This window comes from Ammospiza nelsoni, chromosome 22 (genome assembly GCF_027579445.1).
Source record: "Ammospiza nelsoni isolate bAmmNel1 chromosome 22, bAmmNel1.pri, whole genome shotgun sequence".
NCBI classification, from domain to species: Eukaryota; Metazoa; Chordata; class Aves; order Passeriformes; family Passerellidae; genus Ammospiza; species Ammospiza nelsoni.
The window spans coordinates 872,812-891,834 of NC_080654.1; the positions used below are offsets into that span (position 1 = coordinate 872,812).

General features: G+C 48.9%; 1 protein-coding gene across 1 annotated transcript; it reads left to right on the forward strand.

The window, feature by feature from the left end:
• The first annotated feature begins 2,441 nt into the window (after nt 1–2,441).
• On the forward strand, nt 2,442–15,683 carry SLC25A33 (solute carrier family 25 member 33). Its single transcript, XM_059487438.1, has 7 exons — nt 2,442–2,633; nt 8,463–8,645; nt 10,898–10,975; nt 11,950–12,050; nt 12,819–12,885; nt 14,152–14,432; nt 15,123–15,683. Exons 1-7 carry the CDS (start codon nt 2,584–2,586, stop codon nt 15,323–15,325), a joined length of 963 nt encoding a protein of 320 aa, XP_059343421.1. The 5' UTR covers nt 2,442–2,583; the 3' UTR covers nt 15,326–15,683.
• Nucleotides 15,684–19,023: the final 3,340 nt, after the last annotated feature.

Below are 19,023 nucleotides of genomic sequence, written 5' to 3' on the forward strand. Positions count from 1 at the left end.
TGTGTGGCTGGGTTTTATTTTATGCCAGGAAATAGCGGGGTTGCAGAGCCCTATCTGCTGTTTTGGACTATTTCACCAATATTTCACCTAGCTCAGGGCTGGCGACAGATGTGCTACAGGAATGTCAGACCCAGCTCCAGCTGCAGTCAGTGGAAAAAGAGGAACTGCCTTGAGTGGGAGCTGGACTGGGAGCTGAAACAGTGAGTGCAGGGGTGCTGCAATGCCTTTCACCTCAAAGACACTGGGTGAGATCCAGGCTGTGCTGGTAATGCTTGGGAAGCTGCCAGCAGCTAATGATGTGGAACAAGCTGGTGACTCCTTGCTCCAGTTTGTAGGAAGCCACCAGACAAAACAAGGCCCAGGAATAGCCAGCTCCAGCCTTTCCTGGTTGGGTTCCTGCCGTCCTGGCGTGGCAGTAATTCAGGAACTTCCCCTGATGTGGCTCCTGCGGTGTCTGATCTGCGGAGGCCACAGTGCTCTGTGCACATTTATCCTGATGAAATTCCCTAGAAATGCTCAGCAGGCTGTACCAGCAGTGTCTGGAGCACGGAGTTTTCCCAGATCTGGCCCGTTCTGGTCTGAAAACTCTGATAATTCTCAGCATGACACAGAACCTGCTCTGGTTTCCCTGCTGCCCCTGCAGCTCCTGGGGGTGAGGGGATGGAGGAGCAGGGTGCTGCAGCTCCTGCAGCCCTGCAGCTCCTGCAGCCCTGCAGCTCCCAGGGGTGAGGGGATGGAGCACACACATCCCAGGGTGCTGCACCCCTGCAGCTCAAGCCCTGCATGGCTCAGGCAAGGAAGAGATTGATCCTCCAGCAATGTCCCTCTGGCAGGGCAGCATGTGGGGGACTGCACAGTCCATGCCCAGCCCAGTTTGGGATCAGGACCAGGAATGGCAATGGGGAAGGGAGGCATTCCCTGCACAGCTGTACAGATGTTGAGGATGGGCAAGCAGCTACGAGCAAGCACAGCTCCTCGTCCCACCTGGCCAAAGAGAAGGTAAACCAAGGTGATGATGCCCGGGAAGCTGGGAGAACTTTTGGCTCAAACAGCGCAATGGTTTTGTGTGACATGGCTGCAGAGAAATCGGAGCTTATTAGAGCTGATCTCTCCTTGCCGACGTGTTTGGTGAGGGGGAGCAGGAGGCTTTGAGGCGTTTCCAGGCAAAGGTGCAGCCAGGCTGCGCTCAATCCCTGCAGCTCCCGGGCGGTTCTGCTGCCAACGCCGCTCCTGCAGTGCTCCCTGCTGGGGAAGGAGCTGCCGAGCGTCCTGCCGAGCGTCCTGTCCTGCAGCCCGGTGAGGAGCGCTGGGGAATGTGTGCAGCCCCCGGCCCAGCCGTGCTAACCGGGCTGGAGCCGCGCTAACCGGGCTGGAGCCGTGCTAACCGGGCTGGAGCCATGCTAACTGGACTTCAGCCGTGCTAACCGGGCTGGAGCCGTGCTAACCGGGCTGGAGCCGCGCTAACCGGGCTGGAGCCGCGCTAACCGGGCTGGAGCCGTGCTAACTGGACTGCAGCTGTGCTAACTGGGCTGAAGCCGCACTAACCAAGCTAAAGGCTTGCAAACTGGATTGCAGCCGTGCTAACTGGACTGCAGCTGTGCTAACCGGGCTGGAGCCGTGCTAACCAAGCTAGAGCCCTGGAAACCGGGCTGGAGCCGTGCTAACCGGGCTGGAGCCATGCTAACCAAGCTAGAGCCCTGCAAACCGGGCTGGAGCCGTGCTAACCAAGCACGGCCATTCTAACCAGCCTGGAGCCACGCTGCAGGAAGGAGCCCGGCCCGAGCAGGGCAGGTGGCCCAGGGCTCAGTAACTGTTGCTGCTCTCTGTGACAGCGGTGCTCGGGCTCGGAGCACCCCCGGGCCAGCCCCGGTGCGGACCCCGCGTGTCACACTCCTCCACGGGGGGATTGTCCCTCCTCAGCGGGACAATCAGATCAGGGTCTGGCACTGTTCCCAGCGTGCTGCCGGCCATGGGGCGGGATAGCTGACCCCATCCCAGAGCTCTGCTCTCCGCGGCTCGGGCTCGGTGCCGGGGCGGCGCTGCGGTCACCGCGGCACCGGGACACGGCCGGGACAGCGCGGCAGAGGGCGCTGCGGCAGAACCGGGCGGGAACGGGACAGATTGGGTGGAAAAGGGACAGTTTTGATAATAAAGGGACCGTTTTGGTGAAAATCTCGCAGTGAGCCGCGTGGAGCTGGCCTGGTGTGGCGCCTCCCTGCTGAACGGCGTTCTTTACCCACAGCGCGCCCCACACAAAGCCTGTAGCTGCTCTACCGGCGCTGTAACACCTCCCAATAACCTGCACGTCGTCCCTAAACATTCCCGGCAGCTTTGGGATTAGACGATCCCTAAAACGATTTTATTTTTGTCTTCGGCTGCCCCGTGACGTCACTGAGGGGGCGGTGTCTCTCTCTGCAGTGACGTCACGCGCGGCCGCCGGCCACGCCCCCCCGGCGGCGTCACGCGCGCGCGGCCCGTTCGGCGCGCGGCCCGGCGGTGACACCGGGAGCCGGCACCGCCCTGCCCTTCATCCCCCTCATCATCCTCATCCTCCTCAGCGTCCTCAGCGTCCTCATCACCGCCATGGCGGGCGGCCCGCAGGAGAACACCCTGCTGCACCTCTTCGCCGGGGGGTGAGTGCGGGGCACCGGGGCAGGGCCGGGACGCGCTGTGCCCCCGGGACCGGGGCATGACCGGGACCCGCTGTGCCCGAGGGGCGGACAGACCTCGCTGTGCCCCCGGGACAGACAGACCCCGCAGCGGCCGGGCCGGGGCCGCTGCCCTCAGCCGCCGCTCCGTTCCGCGCCGGAGGCGAGCGGGGCCTTTCCCGCCGCCGTTCCCGACCGCCGGGCGCTCCCGGGCCGCGCTGTCGCCACACGCGGCGGTGCTCGGTGACAGAGCCCGGCCCGGGCGGTCAGTGACCCGGTACGGCCCGCGGGATGCCGGCCCGGGGGATGCCGGCCCCATTGCCCGCAGCCGGGCCGCAGCTCCGTGCTCGGCGATGCCGGGCTCCCTCCGGCCCGCAGGGGCACAGCATGGCAACAGGGGTGCTGGCACTTGTGTCTGAATGAGACCTGGCGTGGCAGCCCACCTGTGTTCTCGCTTCAAGCACTTGTATTGGGTTTGTTGAGTTAAAAGCTAAAAGTAACAGCCCTAACCCATAAACCACCAAGCAGAAACCCTTAGAAAATTAACTTATTGCAGTTATTTTAATAGTAGTCTAGGAAGATAATTGTATGGTGTAAATTAGGTTTTAATCATCTGTTGTGCCGATTAATTGCACTTTTGGCCTTGTCAGAAATACTTTATTTCAGTTTTTTAACAGCTTAATTATCTGAGTAATAGACTATTCCTTAGTGCTTGTCAGCTGACAGTAATTAGGAAGCCAACATGAAACCTGTTGTTAGTTTAAATCTGTCTGATTTAAGTAGACCATTGGTTTTTCTGTTGCTTAACAGGATACTTCTCTTTCCTCTGACGTGTCCCTGGAGCAATAGGTTTATTTAATATAATATTAAACCAAACAAATGTTGAGTTTTTCAGAGACGCTGCCCTTCTGCTGGCCTGAATGCTCTGTCCCCTCTGCCTCCCCCACCTGCATCAGAGCAGTACCTGGAGCCTGGGACAGAAGCTGGACCTGGGTGTACTCGTGGAATTTGTTTGGACAGTAACAGCGCCCATCCGCAGCTCCTGCTGTCCTCATGTAACTCCTCAGACTATAAATAAATAGGAATTTTAAACTCAACAGTGTTTTAATCTAGTTCTGGGAAGCCAGCATCTTCCTTGGTGATTTATTGTACCCCTGCCTTCTGCAGGGATCCCAGTACTCTGTTCAGTTGTAAATTGGTTTATGCAGAGAAAGTAAAAGGAACCCATTCACTTGAAATAACTTTGATAGAGGCATTGTTGGGTTTTCTGGGAAGGTGGGGGTGGGCTGTGGTGTCAGATTAAAAGTAATTCCTATCTCTGTGTTTGCACAAAGCAGGCAGGCCAGTCCGAGATAGTCTGAGGGGCCAGAATAGAATGTTTGGCACTTCAGGGGCTGGGAGTGATGAAATGCACCTGAGTGTTGCACAGTGCTCTCCAGCTGTTGAAACAGATGGTTTCCCATTAACCAGGTCATTCAGGCAGACAGCCTCCTTGCCCCTTTAGTTTCTGTTAGTCCCTTTCCAGGCCTCCAGCAGCAGCAGCAAGCCAAGAGTCCCCGTGGGGCTGTGGTGGGAGCCTGGCTCCGAGGGCTGGGGCAGCAGGGACAGTGATGCCCCAGTTGCACAACAGACACCAGGGTGTTTGCAGCTCAGGGCTCCTGTTTCCCTGCTGAAGTCGGTGCCGTTGTTGCTTGTTTTTGTTTGGGAAAAGCTGTTCTCCATGTTGTTTTCCCAGCTGGAGGAATGCTGGTTGCTCCAGAGATTTCCTAAGAAGTGGTGGTGTTAGGCAATGTGTTGATGCTGACAAACAGGCTGGGAAATGCTTCCACCTGTGACGTGGAGAGAAGCAGTGTTCACCTGAAGATGTTTGTGTGGTCCAGCCCTGGGAGCTGTGCTGGGATTGACTGTCCCACCCTGCTCCTGGTTCAGGTTCCTGTGCATTCCCCACCTCAAGGAGCACAGGAAATGCTTACAGGAATAGCTACACCTGGTAACAACGTGATTAGGTGGAAATTGAATGAATGGTTAATAGCATTAAAGCATTTGGAGCAGTCTGTATTGCTCTGGAACTCAGTCTCCTTGTCATCAGAGAATGCAGAGGCTTGTTTTGTTCACAGTCTGGATGATGCAGTAATGAAATATCAAAGGTGGAACCTGCTTTGCTGTTTCAGGTGTGCGTGTCGTGCTGGAGCATGTGGCATGTTTTAGAAAATCAATACAAAATCAAATCCAAGCCAAATGTGTCAGGCTGGTTCTGAGCTGTGATTGCTGTAACCAGGCAGCTCCATCATTTTGTGACCTTGCTCAAGTCAGTGGTGCTCTGCTGGAAGGACTTTGTTCTGCAGGCCTTCCTTTAACATTCAGGTTGGCTTGATGTTTGTATTAAGAATATTGCTCAGTAATTAAATCTAGGACTGATGAAGTAAGCCTTAATTAAGATTCTTGGCTTCTCTATCAGTTGTGCTAGTGGGTGCTGAGAGTTTGTTTCAAATGCAGGTCATCGATACTTTGGGGATGGACTCTGTACAGACAGGAACCTGGCAGCAGGAGAAGAATGGGAATTGGATTCTGATGTGTGTGTCCTCTGTGTGTTTTTTAAACGTTCTTCTCTTTATGGAAGTAAATTCTATTTCTTCAGCTGTTAATAGGGAGTACATTCTGTATCGCCATGTTTGACCTGTTGAAAACACTCTGCTGTGGTGTTTTGTTTCCAGGGGGTTTCTGTGCTGTTCACCAAGGACAGATTTAGACTCTGCTTGAGGATTTTTGCAAGAGGCTCATGCAGTGAGCACTGCATTCACATCTCTGGAGCTGTTGTGCTGCACTGATGCACCAAAAACCCTGACTCACAGAGTGAGGGCTTGATTGCAGCTCACGATTTTCCCAAATCCAATTTATCCTGCTCCATATCCCTGAGTGTTTCAGGGTCTGTGGCTGTTTGTAGGCATTTGGGACACCCCAGGAATACAAAGTGTTTCTTCTGTGCACAGCGTGTTGTTTGTCAGGCATCTTCCCAGGGGATGATGTGTGGGATTCCCATGCAAAGGAAAATCATCTCATCTGAAAAAACTGCCCAATACATCAAAGTCCTTACTTGAACTGTCTGCAGTGTGTTTATGTTTGGGACATAATGTGTTCACCCTGGTGACACTCTGGGAATTGCTGTTAGATAACATTTTTTTTCTGAAATGTTCCACTGACAGCATAAACTCTGAGTGTCAGAACTGGTGTTGCAGATACAAACTTGTCATGCTGGGTATCAGAGGATTATATATGCATTAGCAGAAATACTTAAATCTTAAAGGCTGCATAGATTAACTGGATTATCAGGCTGAAAGGCAAGGAGTGGGCTAGGAAGGCAAGAAGACAGCTGATGTGGGAGAGAATATGCCAGAGCTAAAAAACTGTGGGGCAAGGAGTCACTAGACTGAGCAGCTGGTAGTTCAGAAATAGAAAATAAAGTTTCCATTTATGAATTTATGAATTGTTACTGTCCAAGTATTGTTTTAATGTAAAATAAATGGGGACTGAGGACTGGATACACAGTAGTGGAGCCTTGGTAGATAAAGGAGTTGGGAATTAAGGCAATCCAATCACTTTGATGGAGTTCCCCAGACTTGCAGTTGCTCTGGAGCGTGGTGATTAGTCAGGAGTTAATTGCACGTATGTGTGTCTGTATTGGATGGACACAGTTGGAAAGGCAGCAGTGGGGGGGGACCCTGAAAACACCTTCTGTCCAGGTAATGTCTGTGGGAACAGGAAAGGTTTTGCTGATGGGCCTCTGTCATTTCAGAGAAGTGAGAGGCGCCTGACAGAAGAGAGAAGGATGAGCTGAAGCCATTTCCTCCTGGCCGTGTGGAGCCACAGAGGGCTGGGCTCCAAGCCCTGCTCCAGTACACACAATAATCAGAGGCTGATAAGGTCTGGGTGTTTCAGAGCCAGATGACACAATTCCAGTTCACGATCAGCTCAGTGGCTTCAGTCAACACTCGGAAGCTTTCAGAGAGGTGAAGGCAGAGCTCTATCTCACAGGATCTGTCACTGTGCACGTGTGGATTGTCCCTCGTTTAGGTTTCCATCCCTTTCAGCAAGGAAGAGGAACTGAACAATGCTGTTTAATCACATTACCAGTGTCCACTACAGCAGTTTCTTCTGGTGGGTGCATTTGCATTTGCAAAGCAGGGTTTGGGCTCCTGCTTGGAAAGAATCTTGCAGGACCGGAAAGCTGTGGGGAGGCAGTTGTGTTCCCTGGGGTGTTCTTTGGAGCCTGGTGAAGAGCCTGGAGTTCTGTGGCTGCCCAGCCTGGGTGGCCACGCTGTTAAAGCACCTTTGGGGCTTTGGCAGAGAATGGTTTCTGTTCAGATAAAACACACTGCTTCGACAGGCAAAATGAGCTGCATTCATGGGCTGCTGTGCCTCTGCAGCTTGGAGCTTTCTGCCCTTCTTTTGCTGCCCTTTCCCCGTGTTTAAAAAAAGATTCTCCCAGTAAGGTAGTTATGTCTGGAGGGGGCTTTAGAAAATACCCACTAAGGCCTTTATTAATGGCCTTCTGTGGATCTCTGTTCCCAAATTAGTGCATGCACTGTTCTTTAGCAAGCAATGTGGGGTTTTGTACACAAGAAAAAGGGTACAGTTATTTTTTAATTCATCTCCCTTTCATGGAAAACTACCAAAATTGCAATTTCACATGAACATCAAAGAGATTTAAGTTGTTGACCCCTGGTGTTTTCTAAGGAAAATCATAAACACAGGTTTCTGAAGCAATCACATGCTTTGACACTTGTGCAAACAAAGAAAATATTTCCTAGCCAGTTCAGCTGTAGTAAATACCCTTGCAAGAAACCCAAAGTATTTACTGAAGTCTTCCTAAATCCCAGTGTGTTTGAGCAATAAAATGTAGATATATATTACCTTTTAGCCAACCTCAGCATTATGTTTAATCATGGAGTTTGCCAGAAGGAACATTCAATTACCCAAGAGGAACAGCAGCAGAGAGAGAAATAGTTTGACCAGTCACTTTCCAGATCATGGATGAAATTAGGACTCATACACTTTATATTCTTGCCTGATGTCCTTTTTTTGAGGCTCAGTCTGATTGTATTAAGATTAATATATGCCTGTTATAGGGTCATGTGTGTATAATATTTCATTTTTGTCCCTCTTATCAGAGTATGGGAGGTCTGTTCTTTAGGAGCCTTTCTGCCCTGTTATTCTCTTTACCAACCCTCCTTCTCATCCTTGCTGCTCCTTCCCTCCTTCCCCCCTAAAAAAGTTGATATCCATTGTTTTTAGGAGTGCCTAGCTTAGTGTATTTTTGATGTTTGCTACTTCTGAAGGCCGTTCTTTATTCACAAGTACTGAAATGGTGAAGAATTATGTTATTTTTTTCATTCTGTAGTGTCCTAGTCCCCAGTGGCTTGATCTCATCTGGCAGCTTCCTGCTTCCCATAAGAAAAATGGGAAAAATCCATGCAAGGCTGTGTGTGTTTTAGGACAGCAGCTCTGAGAGAGGGATGCCACGGAAGTGTTTCCAGGCAGAGCTCCCAGGTCCTGGCAGGACGTGGGAGCAGTCGCTGGTGCCCTGACCCCGTGGTCAGTCAGGGATGTTTGTTGGTGCTGGAATCACCTCTGTGTTTACCATTGCCATCCCTGCCCACCAGGGCATGGGCACAGTCTGCCCTGCCTGGTGCCAAACTGCCTGTTTGTCCAGCGTGGAGTAACCAGAGCAGCCTTCAGACCTCATTCCTGTGCTGTGCTGCTGCACATCCCTGCAACAACCTGTGTCACATTCTGCCTTCTCTCTGTGCTCTGCAGGTGCGGAGGAACAGTTGGAGCCATCTTTACCTGTCCCTTAGAGGTGATAAAGACGAGGCTTCAGTCTTCAAAGCTGGCCTTCACCAGGACTGTGTACTACCCCCAGGTGCAGCTGGGGACCATCAGTGGGGAAGGAATGGTCAGGCCAACATCTGTGTCCCCTGGGCTCTTCAGTGTTCTCAAGTGAGTGCTGCTCCTCCTCCAGTCACCATTCCCAGTTCCACTTCACTAAAATAAAGTATCCTGTGGGGGTCCTGGAGGCTGTGACCTTCTCAGCTGTGGCCGCCTTTCTGAGCTCTCCTCTGCTGTTAGCTGTTGTCTTTGCTGATCATTGTTGTGCATCAGTCCTGGCTACACCTGTCTTGGTTTCTGTTAAAAGCCTTGAGCGGTGCAGACTGCAATGTTGGGTGCTCTAGCTGCTCCCTTTCAGATGTGTGCTCATAAAGAAGAGGAAATGTGAAATTATCAAACAGCTGCTCAAAGTTCCACCAGCATCTCTGACAATCTCAGCTCCTGTATGTTAATAGCACAGCACCATGGATTTATGGTCAGCCCTCCTGCAGGAGGATTGAGTTTGTTTGGCTGCTTGGGCAGCCCAGGGTGATGCAGAGGTCCTGCAGAGATCAGGTGGCAGCAGTGCCAAGGAAAATACTGCCCAGCAGAGCGAGCTGAATGATTTTATGTAAGGCCAGCACGCCTGGCAGGCTGCCTGGGGAGAAGCTGCACAGTTATATAACATTGAGTGCTAATTCAAATTCTCTGCAGAGCTCTCTGGCTGGAGTCATTCTGGGACTTGAGTTTCTGTATTGTAAACAGCCTGCTCTCCCCTGCCAAACATTTCTTTGTCTACTCAGAGGTGAGTCTAGAGCAATTCGTGACTGAATGCAGAAGGCAGTGCCAGTTGCTTTGATTTTAATGCCCTTTCCTTTGCTGTCTTTTCACCTTGCAGCACTGGACTTTAGGCAGCTGTAACTAAAGAAAGTGAAAACTTTTGAGGCAGAAAGATCTTAATTAATCCTCTGGGCCCATCGTTTTCTGGAGTTGTCTTTTATTTTTAGGGAGAGAAGAAATGATTTAAAATGGGTCAGCCTTTTAATATATTTATTAAGCTCATTAAGTTTGGTGACTGGGACCTTGATTTAATTTCACTTCAGGAATTGCTTAGCTGTGTGTATGGCCAAGCTTTCAACCTGATTACTTTAGATGCTTTAGAAGTGAGAGCAAAGTGTTTCTACTGTCAGTCCCTTGCAGACAGCATCTGTGAGGAGCAGCTAATGCTATTGATAATGACCTGAGAAAATACAAATGTTTGAAGACAGAAGTGCAGTCCCTTGCTTTTACCCTTTCATCCCTTTCTCAGTCCTGATCATTGCCAAACTGGGCATGATTTGGACATGGTTTGGGAAAGTTGTGTGGCTAAGGAAGGAGCCCTGGCAGGGAAATTGCTCTGTGAGAGTTAAAGGTGTTGAGTATGAAAGGCCTTGACTGCTGTAAAAAGAAGGAAAACAGGTACCCAGAGGGCAGGTTCAGGCTGCTGCTGATAGAAAGCACTCCAGAAGGGCAGGCTGGTTTGTCTAATCCATTTAGGATTCTGATGAGTTAGCCCAGCTGGAAGCTGCAGTCGTGACTGTTAAGTGACAAAGAACAAGTAGTTGGTGGATCTGTCTCCTTGGAAACACTCGGCCCTGGAGTTTATACAGAAAGTTCAGCTCTGCTGCAGAAAACAAAAGTGTTCCAGAAGCTGCTGCTGTCAAATGAGCTTGGGCTGAAATCTGCGGGGAGCGCTCTGAGCAGTGCCAGTGACCTGGAGAGCAAACTGTGAGAGGCTGGAGAGCAAACTGTGAGAGGCTGGCAGCTCCAGAGGGTGCAGTGCACACCCACAGAGCCACCCAGAATTGGAATTTCTTGCCTGCTTTTCCCAGGGTGAGCTGCTGTGGCAGACTGTGCACTCCCATTGTTTGTAGTGGGATTGCCACATTCGGCTTTCTTTGGGGGAAAAGCACATCCCTAGGTAATTGTGAAAGGAAAAAAGGATTTCTTTTTCCATTCCTCTGTACAGGACTGTATGGGAAGCAAACTTCTGAATTGCTTAGATACAGAGAACACTAAAAATATTCTTTGTTCGTCAGCTATCACTGGCTTCTCCATGAAACTTCAGTTCAATTCCTGACAGCTCTCAAAGAATGGAAATTATAACCCCATGCCATTTGACACCCATTTGCCTGTAGAGCACTGAATTTTATGGTACAGTGGTTTTTACTCAGTGTATAATTCCACTTATTTCGAAGTATATCATGTAGATTAAAATCTAACAGCTCCACAAGTCATAGTCTTTGCTTTTGTGTAGTTCTTTTGGTTCTCTGCCCAAGAGAACAAGAAACTAACTTTGAACTCAAATACTGTCTTCTCCCTCCCTGTTTGTTTTGTATTTTAAGGTCAATTCTGGAAAAAGAAGGACCAAGGTCGCTCTTCCGAGGGCTGGGTCCAAACTTGGTTGGAGTTGCACCATCAAGGTAAATAGTTAAACTGTTGCTAAAAGCCATGTTTAAGGTGCCAACACAAATGTTGCAGTGCATTTGTGATTCAAAATAATAGGTCATGAAGTTCTCCCTTCTGTAAACTGAGATTTGTGTCTGCATTCTGCTCAGTGTACACATCAAGAAACACTGATAAAAGTCTGGTTTACACTTCTATAACACTGGAAGATGCAGAGTAAATAAGGCACTTAAATGCCAACTATACTTAAGTTCCAAGTTATTGCAAGAGCTGCTTCTGAGCCTGAAAAGGAAGAGAAAGCAGTGCAGAAAAGTCTGTAGGTTAAAAATTGCATTATTCTAATGTCCTGTTTCCCCTGGACATTCCCAGTGCCTGCCTAGGGAGTGGGAGATGCGTGCCAGGGCACAGGAGTCTCATTGGTGCCACACAGCCCCAGAAGGGGTGTGTGTCCTTTCAGCAGCACCAGAGTTTGTCCTGTTCTTGGCAGGGCTGAAGATCTCTCTGTCTAGGAAATTATAAACTCATTAGCACTTTGGATATTGGCAGATGTTCTCTGCCTGAAACTGAACCAGTTAGAGCCAGTTTTCCAGTCAGAAAGGAACCTGAGGAGAGGTGAACTCCCTCTCTGGCCTCTTGCCTGGTAGGTGGGATGTCCCCACAGAAGCAGGGAATGCTGTTTCTGTACAGGTAACCCCTGCAGCAGGGTTCTGAATCCAGGGCTCTGCTTTTCCATGCAACCCACTCGTGCTGTCTGCAGCACCGTGCTGCCTCCCACAGCAAAATATTCCTGCCCTGTGGGTGCCCAGTCAAACTGTGGCACTGCAGTGTAAGGGAAGAGAGAACACAAACCCCCTGTGTCCATGCAGATGGAAGTAGTCATGTGGAGGCCTCCTCAGAGAGTTGTGGTTTTCAGGGGGCTGGGAAAAGAACAGTAATTGTCCAGTTTGGCATTATCTGTTTTACAATGCTTTTCTTCTTTTTTCCCCCTCAGAGCTGTCTATTTTGCCTGCTACTCCAAAGCCAAAGAGCAGTTTAACAGCATGTTTGTGCCCAACAGCAACATTGTGCACATCTGTTCTGCAGGTTCTGCAGGTGAGTGTTTGTAATTCCTAGAACAGAGGCCAGTGTGTGGCAGGTGCTGAAAATGTGCCCTAAGTCTGGGTTGGTGTATGCCAAAACCCAGGAGTTTGTTAGCTCTAGCTGGCCTTGTCTACAGAGGAAGTGTTTTTCTGTTCAGCACAGAAATATTTGTAGATTGCTGTTTACTAATTTAGGATGTTTTTTCCTACTGCAATATTCTGGTCGTGTCTCTTAATGCAAGGAAAAAATATTCGTAAACACCATTAAACTTCTGATACTGCTTTTGCCAAATTGTTTCAGGATGTTGTATTTTTCCTACCAGGCTGGGAAAAAATAGTTTGTTCTTGTAGGAAAAATACTGCAGAAGAGCTCCCCCAGTTCAGTCATCAGTCACCAGAGTGGTCACTAAAAATAATCCTTCCCTAAGCAAGCTCTTAATTAGGGGTGGGTTCTGTTAATGAGCAGCTCAATGGCACCACCTACAGCCCTGGGGAACACGAGTCCAGTTCAGGTTTGTGTCCCCAAGGGTTTCCTTTGAGCTGGAATTCCAAATCCAGCCAGGAAGGCAGGGATCTTGTCTGCAACAGCCCTTAGGAGCGTGACACACAAATTCAAATAGGTGCAAAAAGGAAGAATCCATGGGTTGATGCCTCCTGAATTTTAGCATGAAATTGGAAGCTGTGCACCTGTGTGGCTTTTGAAGGTGTCTCTGCACAGGGTGTGAGTTCATGGCAATACAATGGCCTGGCTTCAGCTGCACTTGTGGTCGTGTTTTTTCAGCCTTTATCACAAATTCCCTGATGAACCCTATATGGATGGTGAAAACAAGAATGCAGCTGGAACGGAAGTGAGTGACTGAGGGGGGGAATGGGAGCCTCTGGGTGGCCACAGCAGCCTCTGGAAAACTGAACCATCATGGTTTTACTCATGGCTCTTTGTATTTTGATAGGTCTTGCCCAGTTCTTCCCTGACTCTCAGTTCCACCTTTCAAGCCATGTTTCTGTGTGGTCAGACTAAAGGTTCATGTTCTGTGTGTCTTTCCTCAGTTTGGTGCACAGAAACTATTGAGAAGGATGTGGGAGTTGCCTTGAGTGCTGGGTTAGGTTCAGCCTCTGGTTTCACTGTAAATCTTTAGTTTAGCATAGCATTATTTCTCTGTGTTGCTTACAGAATCCTCTTGGGTTGAAGATGAGGATAAATGTGTTGAGGACAGAAGGTTGTGATACAGCAGTGGTAGAAGCTGTGGAAGGGCCATGAGAGCTAAGTGGGAGGCTGAGCATGAGGGTGAAGCCTGTGTCCCTTTTGGCAGCATCACCTGCACTGCTCCCAGGTCACCCAGGTGGGGTGCTCAGGAGGCTGTAACAGCAAGGGTGCTGCCTTCAAACTGGGGTGAACACACAGCAGTTTATTTCATATAACTTCCTACAAGCAATAAGGATTTGCTGCAGTGGGTTAATGTTCTTTTGCATCATGTTACTGTTAACCACACGTCCAGAAGACAGAGGGAATTTGACAGCAATTTCTTTTAGTTGAATGCTTCACAGTCACTGGTGGATATCAAAGCAATAAGGGACTCTGCTAATAACCTGACTGCTTAGAATGGAAATTCCTGCCTGCAAGGACATGCTAGGTCAGATTAAAAGGATCTTATGAGGCACGACAACTTTATAAATAATTTATAAGACTTAATTCCAGCACTTTGCAGGGTGGCACCTCTGAACTGAGTGCTGCCTCTCAAAATGAAGGATCATGTCTCATGCAGCAGGACTTCTGTCTCTTGGCCTGCTGAAGATGGCTTTAAATGGAATCACCAGTTTGACACAAAGCCGTGTGTCTTCAGTGCTTATTGTCTTTTAGCCTTGGTGTGAGCTGTGACAGACTAGATTGAACCTGAGCTGAAGGAAATATGAGTATATATTAGTGGAGTAGCAAAGCCAAGTGTGCACTCTTAGCATTGTAGTCCTGCTCTGTGCAGCTTTCCTAGGCGAATTTTGGAGTAAAATTTAGAGAACCATTTCCATAGCTATAAAAAGTATTGAAAGCCATAAGGTTTTTTTTTAATACTAATTATTTTTCCTGACTCATGATATGTTCTGTTCTGTTTGTTTTGTAGAGTGAGGGGCTCCAAACCAATGAATGCTTTGCAGTGTGCTAGACATGTTTACCAGACAGAAGGTGTCCGTGGTTTCTATAGGGGCCTGACTGCCTCCTATGCAGGGATTTCTGAGACCATTATCTGCTTTGCTATTTATGAAAGTTTAAAAAAGCACTTGAAGGAAGTCCAGCTGCCCCCTTCCTCTAACGGGACCGAGAGGACCTCGACGAGCTTCTTTGGACTGATGGTTGCTGCTGCTGTTTCCAAGGGCTGTGCCTCCTGTATTGCTTATCCTCATGGTATGTTAACCCTTCCATTTGTGAGTGCACTACAGCAGCTGCTGCCTGGAATCTGAGACAAATGCAGGGTCTAGGGCTGTAAAAGCCTTTGCTGTTTGCAGGGCCAAATGCATGGTACTGTGGCTTCTGCACTGGCATTTTCAGTACTGGTCCCACTGTTCCTAGTGAGACATGTGCTTGGTGATTGGGACTTGCTGGTTCAAAACAACTCAAAAGCCACCAAAAACTGATTGCCTGATGTTTCTGTTCTCACTAGTAGCCTCAACTGGGTAAGTACCCACAGCCTCTGGATTCTGTGATCAGGCTGTGGGAAGCACTTGGGCACTGAACAGTGTTAGTCTTCTTGGATGGATGTGGATGACATGGTTGTGTAGAAGGACCAGTATTGATTACGTGAGCATCAGTAAAGCATTTAGATCTGAATTAGCTTCAATGAGCCAATCATTCATTTATTCCACATGAAAGAGGAATCCTCTTTAACTCTTCCTCTTGCCTGAAGGGCGGTGTGTCCCGGGTTCTGGGGTGAACTCCTCTCTAACTCTCCCTCCTGCCTGGAGGGCAGTGTGTCCAGGGTTGCTGGCTGGCTGTGCCAGCTGCTGCAGAAGGTTTCCCTGTCCCTGGGGTTTGCCCACAGGAGCCCTGCTGGTGCAGGCAGTTTCCCTTGGTGACTGGGCTGTGTTCTGTGTGCAGAGGTGATCCGGACGCGGCTGCGGGAGGAGGGCACCAAGTACAAGGCTTTCCTGCAGACAGCGCGGCTGGTGGCACGGGAGGAGGGCTACCTGGCCTTCTACAGAGGACTCTTTGCCCAGCTCATCAGGCAGATCCCAAACACAGCCATTGTCCTGTCCACCTACGAGCTGATCGTGTACCTCTTGGAAGACCACGCAAAGTAGCAGAGCCGAGGCTCCTGTTACAGACTGAAGACCAATTTCTTCACTGAACAAATAGTCCTTTAAGAGACTGTTGCAGGTGGCAGTGCTGGTGGAAGCACTACAAGTCTGTGACCATCTGTGGATATTTCCTTTTGGACTCATGCTTTCTAAAAGGTCTTAAGTCATTAATGTTAATAGTTAATTATAATTTTTTTTAACTTGATAATTAAACTACTACTAAATTAAATTACAGTATTTAATTTAATTATATGTTTGTCCTTTTCCTTAAGCACAGCCATATGTGGTCAAGGAATGTACCTCATACTATCAAGTGATCTCTTGGACTGATGTTCATTAAAACTGTATTAAAACAGGAGAACTGGCTTGGACATTTGAAACTGTGTTCTTATAACTGGGTCATATTGCTTTTGAGCACTGTTATAGCCTAAGTGCCCAAATAACTTTGAGTAATTCTGTTTTTTTCAGGGTGCATCATTCACTGCTGTGTGAACACCCTGGGGTGTTTCTCTGTTTGAGGGTATGAACTGTGCACACCAGCATCTCTTAGAAAAGCCACTTGCACTGGCAATGTGATGGTGGGAGGCTTTTAGCAAGAATGCAATGGCAGTTCTGTGTCCCCTGTGCATTTGGGACACGTGGTTATGGTAGTGGGGATGAACAGATCTGTCCTGGCTTTCACACCTGGCTTTGGTGCAGGCCTGAGAGCACAAGGACAGTCAGTGACTGTGGCCTGGCTGCTCTGTGGGAGTTCCATGAAAGATTTTCAACAGTTCTCATGATACAATTCTTACCTTTCACTTAAATATCCTGCATACTTGAGAGTAGTTCTTTCAAAAACACTGGAATATGCTTTCATTTTAAATCTTCCCCCCCTTGCATTGCAGCAGCACCTTGTGACTAAAGTGTGGCACATGAATTACTAGTGATGGTGCAGGATAACATTTTACAACTCACACGTAGGCTGCTGTTTTGCTCACTCTGCCTGCTGTTCATTGGTGCCATTTGCTTTGGCAGCTGAGACAAACCTGCAGCATCCGAGCCCAGCTTTGGCCTTCCCTGCAGTGACAACCACGGGCTGCTCATGGTGTGAGCAGCTGCTGATCCTGGAGTGGAACCAGAGCTGTGGGCAGCCCTGAGTGCTCCCAGCAGAGATGGGAGACAGCCTGGCAGGAGTGGGAGCCTCTGAGCAGCTGGAGTTCAGGTGGGATTTGGGCTGATAACCAGATTCCACCCTTCCTATTTGTTCCCAGTAGGGCCCAGCTGATGACTGGTGCTTGAGGTCAGGTTTGACATCAGTGTGATGTAGGAGCTCAGTGCAGAGAGAGTAGAGTGTGTGTGTACCTCATTATGAGGCAAAACTGCAAAAAATAACTGATTTCTATTATGTCCTCCTGGAAATAACTTACCACGTTCCTCCTAAGCTAAAATAGGAAACAGTTGAGTAAAAATTGACATGGCTTTTTTTTTTTTTTTATGGAGATGAAGAGCAGCATAAGCTTCAGACTCTGTATAGGAGATAAAACTGTAAAACAGTGTTTCTATTTTTGAGAACTAGGACACTTGTGCTGCTACTCTCAAACATTTTCTGAGATTTTCTTTCCTAAATTAGCATTCCTCTATACTTCCAGTGCACTATCTCTCTTCTAAAATGTTAGTCAAATGTGTAGACTGCTGATGTCTTCTGAGAATGAGGGGAGGGAACTCCAGGCCTTTTGAGAAGTCTGGGATTTGGTAAGAGAGAAAGCAAGAGAAAGGGAGCAAATTTTTGTTTTGCCTAAATCTGATGGGAAATCAGGAATTCTGTAGGATTTTTGGTTTTGTCCTTTAAGCTTTGCTAGCAATCCAGACAGCATTAGTTTTAATTTGATCAGGGGTTAATAAGCTATATTGGGAGACAATAGAGTTTCTGAATTAGTATAATTAAATCCTTTTTCCTTCCTCTCTCTAATAGAATTTTTAAAATTCACTGGCCCTTGATTCCTTAAACCCTGTAAAGAGTTACCATTTTTAGGTGATGCTCTGTGAGCAATCCCATTGATGTCACTGAGTATGGAATAAGCCTATTACCAGAGGGAAGAATTTGAAGTAGCTTTTTCCAAAACGATACCTGAATTTAAAAATAACCAACAACCTTCCTCTGCTTGTCAAAGTCAATCTAAAGGAATTTCTCACTGTTCCTTCCTCTTCTCCACCTTCTACAGAAAGTCATTTCCATGGAAGGTAGGTAAAGGCTTGATTACTAGACCCTTTGTAGCTAAATTATCAGCAAGGTGATGAAATCACTGCTATCTGAGGTGATCACAAAGATTCCATTAACTTCACCAGGACTGTGCCTGTTTCCATTCATAAATTACCAGTTCAATGGAAATGACACACATACTGCAATATGATGAGCCACTCGTGTTGGTTAATTTCGTTTTGGAAGCATTTCTGAGCCAAGTCCTTTCACTGTGGGACTTTAATACCTCCCTTTAATACCTGTGGCTGCCTCGATAGCCCTCCAAGCACCTGCGTTTGCTGGGAATTGTGTTCCATGTGCTCTGGCTGTGCCCCTTGCGCAGGCTCCTCGTTCGCTCCTTTGAGGAGGACACTCATTTTCAAACAAAGCACCTCTGCTTGGGCTGATGGCACAGGCAGAGCTGGGAGGAAGGGAGGGATTTGTGTAGGGAGAACAGGCCAGCTCTGCAGCGCAGCCCTGCAGGACACCAGGAGGGCTGGCTGTGCCAAAGGACTGGGTGGGCCGTTCTTCCTGCCTGCCCTAGCATTCTCATAACACAATCCCTAAGTAATTGCACTAAACAATGGGAGAGAGATGGAAAAATTATGTGCCTTTTAAATTCGTTAAAATGAAATATTCCCTGTTACTCCGCGGAATTAATTTCCTTGGTTAAATCTCTACAGATGAAAATGCAACAGTGAAGAGCCCAACCATAGTTAGGCTTAAAAGTAGAGTTCACTCCCAGCACAAGTATTTGTCTATGAAGAGCTTTTCCATTTATGCCTTTTAAAAAACATGATTGCTGAATCTTAAGCAATTTTATTGTGCTGAGAATGTTTTGTTTTAATCACAGAAACAGCTACATAATTCCAGGGATGCCCAAGGCGGGATTTTGGGGTGTCTGTGAGGGCTGGGGCTGGACTGTGTCCCTTCCAGCTCAGTATGTTCCAGGGATGCCCAGGGAGGAATTTTACTCAGGACATTCCAGGAATGCCCAGGGAGGAATTTTGCTCAGGATATTCCAGGAATGCCCAGAATGGGATTTTTGGGTGTCTGTGAGGGCCGGGGATGAACTGTGTCCCTCCGAGCCCAGGAGACTCCAGGGATGCCCAGGGAGGAATTTTGCCCAGGACACTCCAGGGGTGCCCAGGATGGGATTCTGGGGTGTCTGTGCAGGCCAGGGATGAACTGTGTCCCTTCCAGGGATGCCCAGGGCGGGATTTTGGGGTGTCTGTGAGGGCCGGGGATGAACCGTGTCCCTCGCAGCCCAGGACATTCCTCTCAGAGCCGCACCGCGGCGGCCGCCCTTCACGGGGCCTGTCCCCGCCTCACACCGACAGCGCCGCGCTATATTTAGCAGAAGCGCTGTCCCCGGTGTGCGCCGGGCGCCGGGCCAGGCACGCCGGGCCAGGCACGACCTCCCCGGGCCGCCCCCGGCCGGCCGGGCCCGGGCCGCCCCCGCCGCCACGATCTCGGCCTT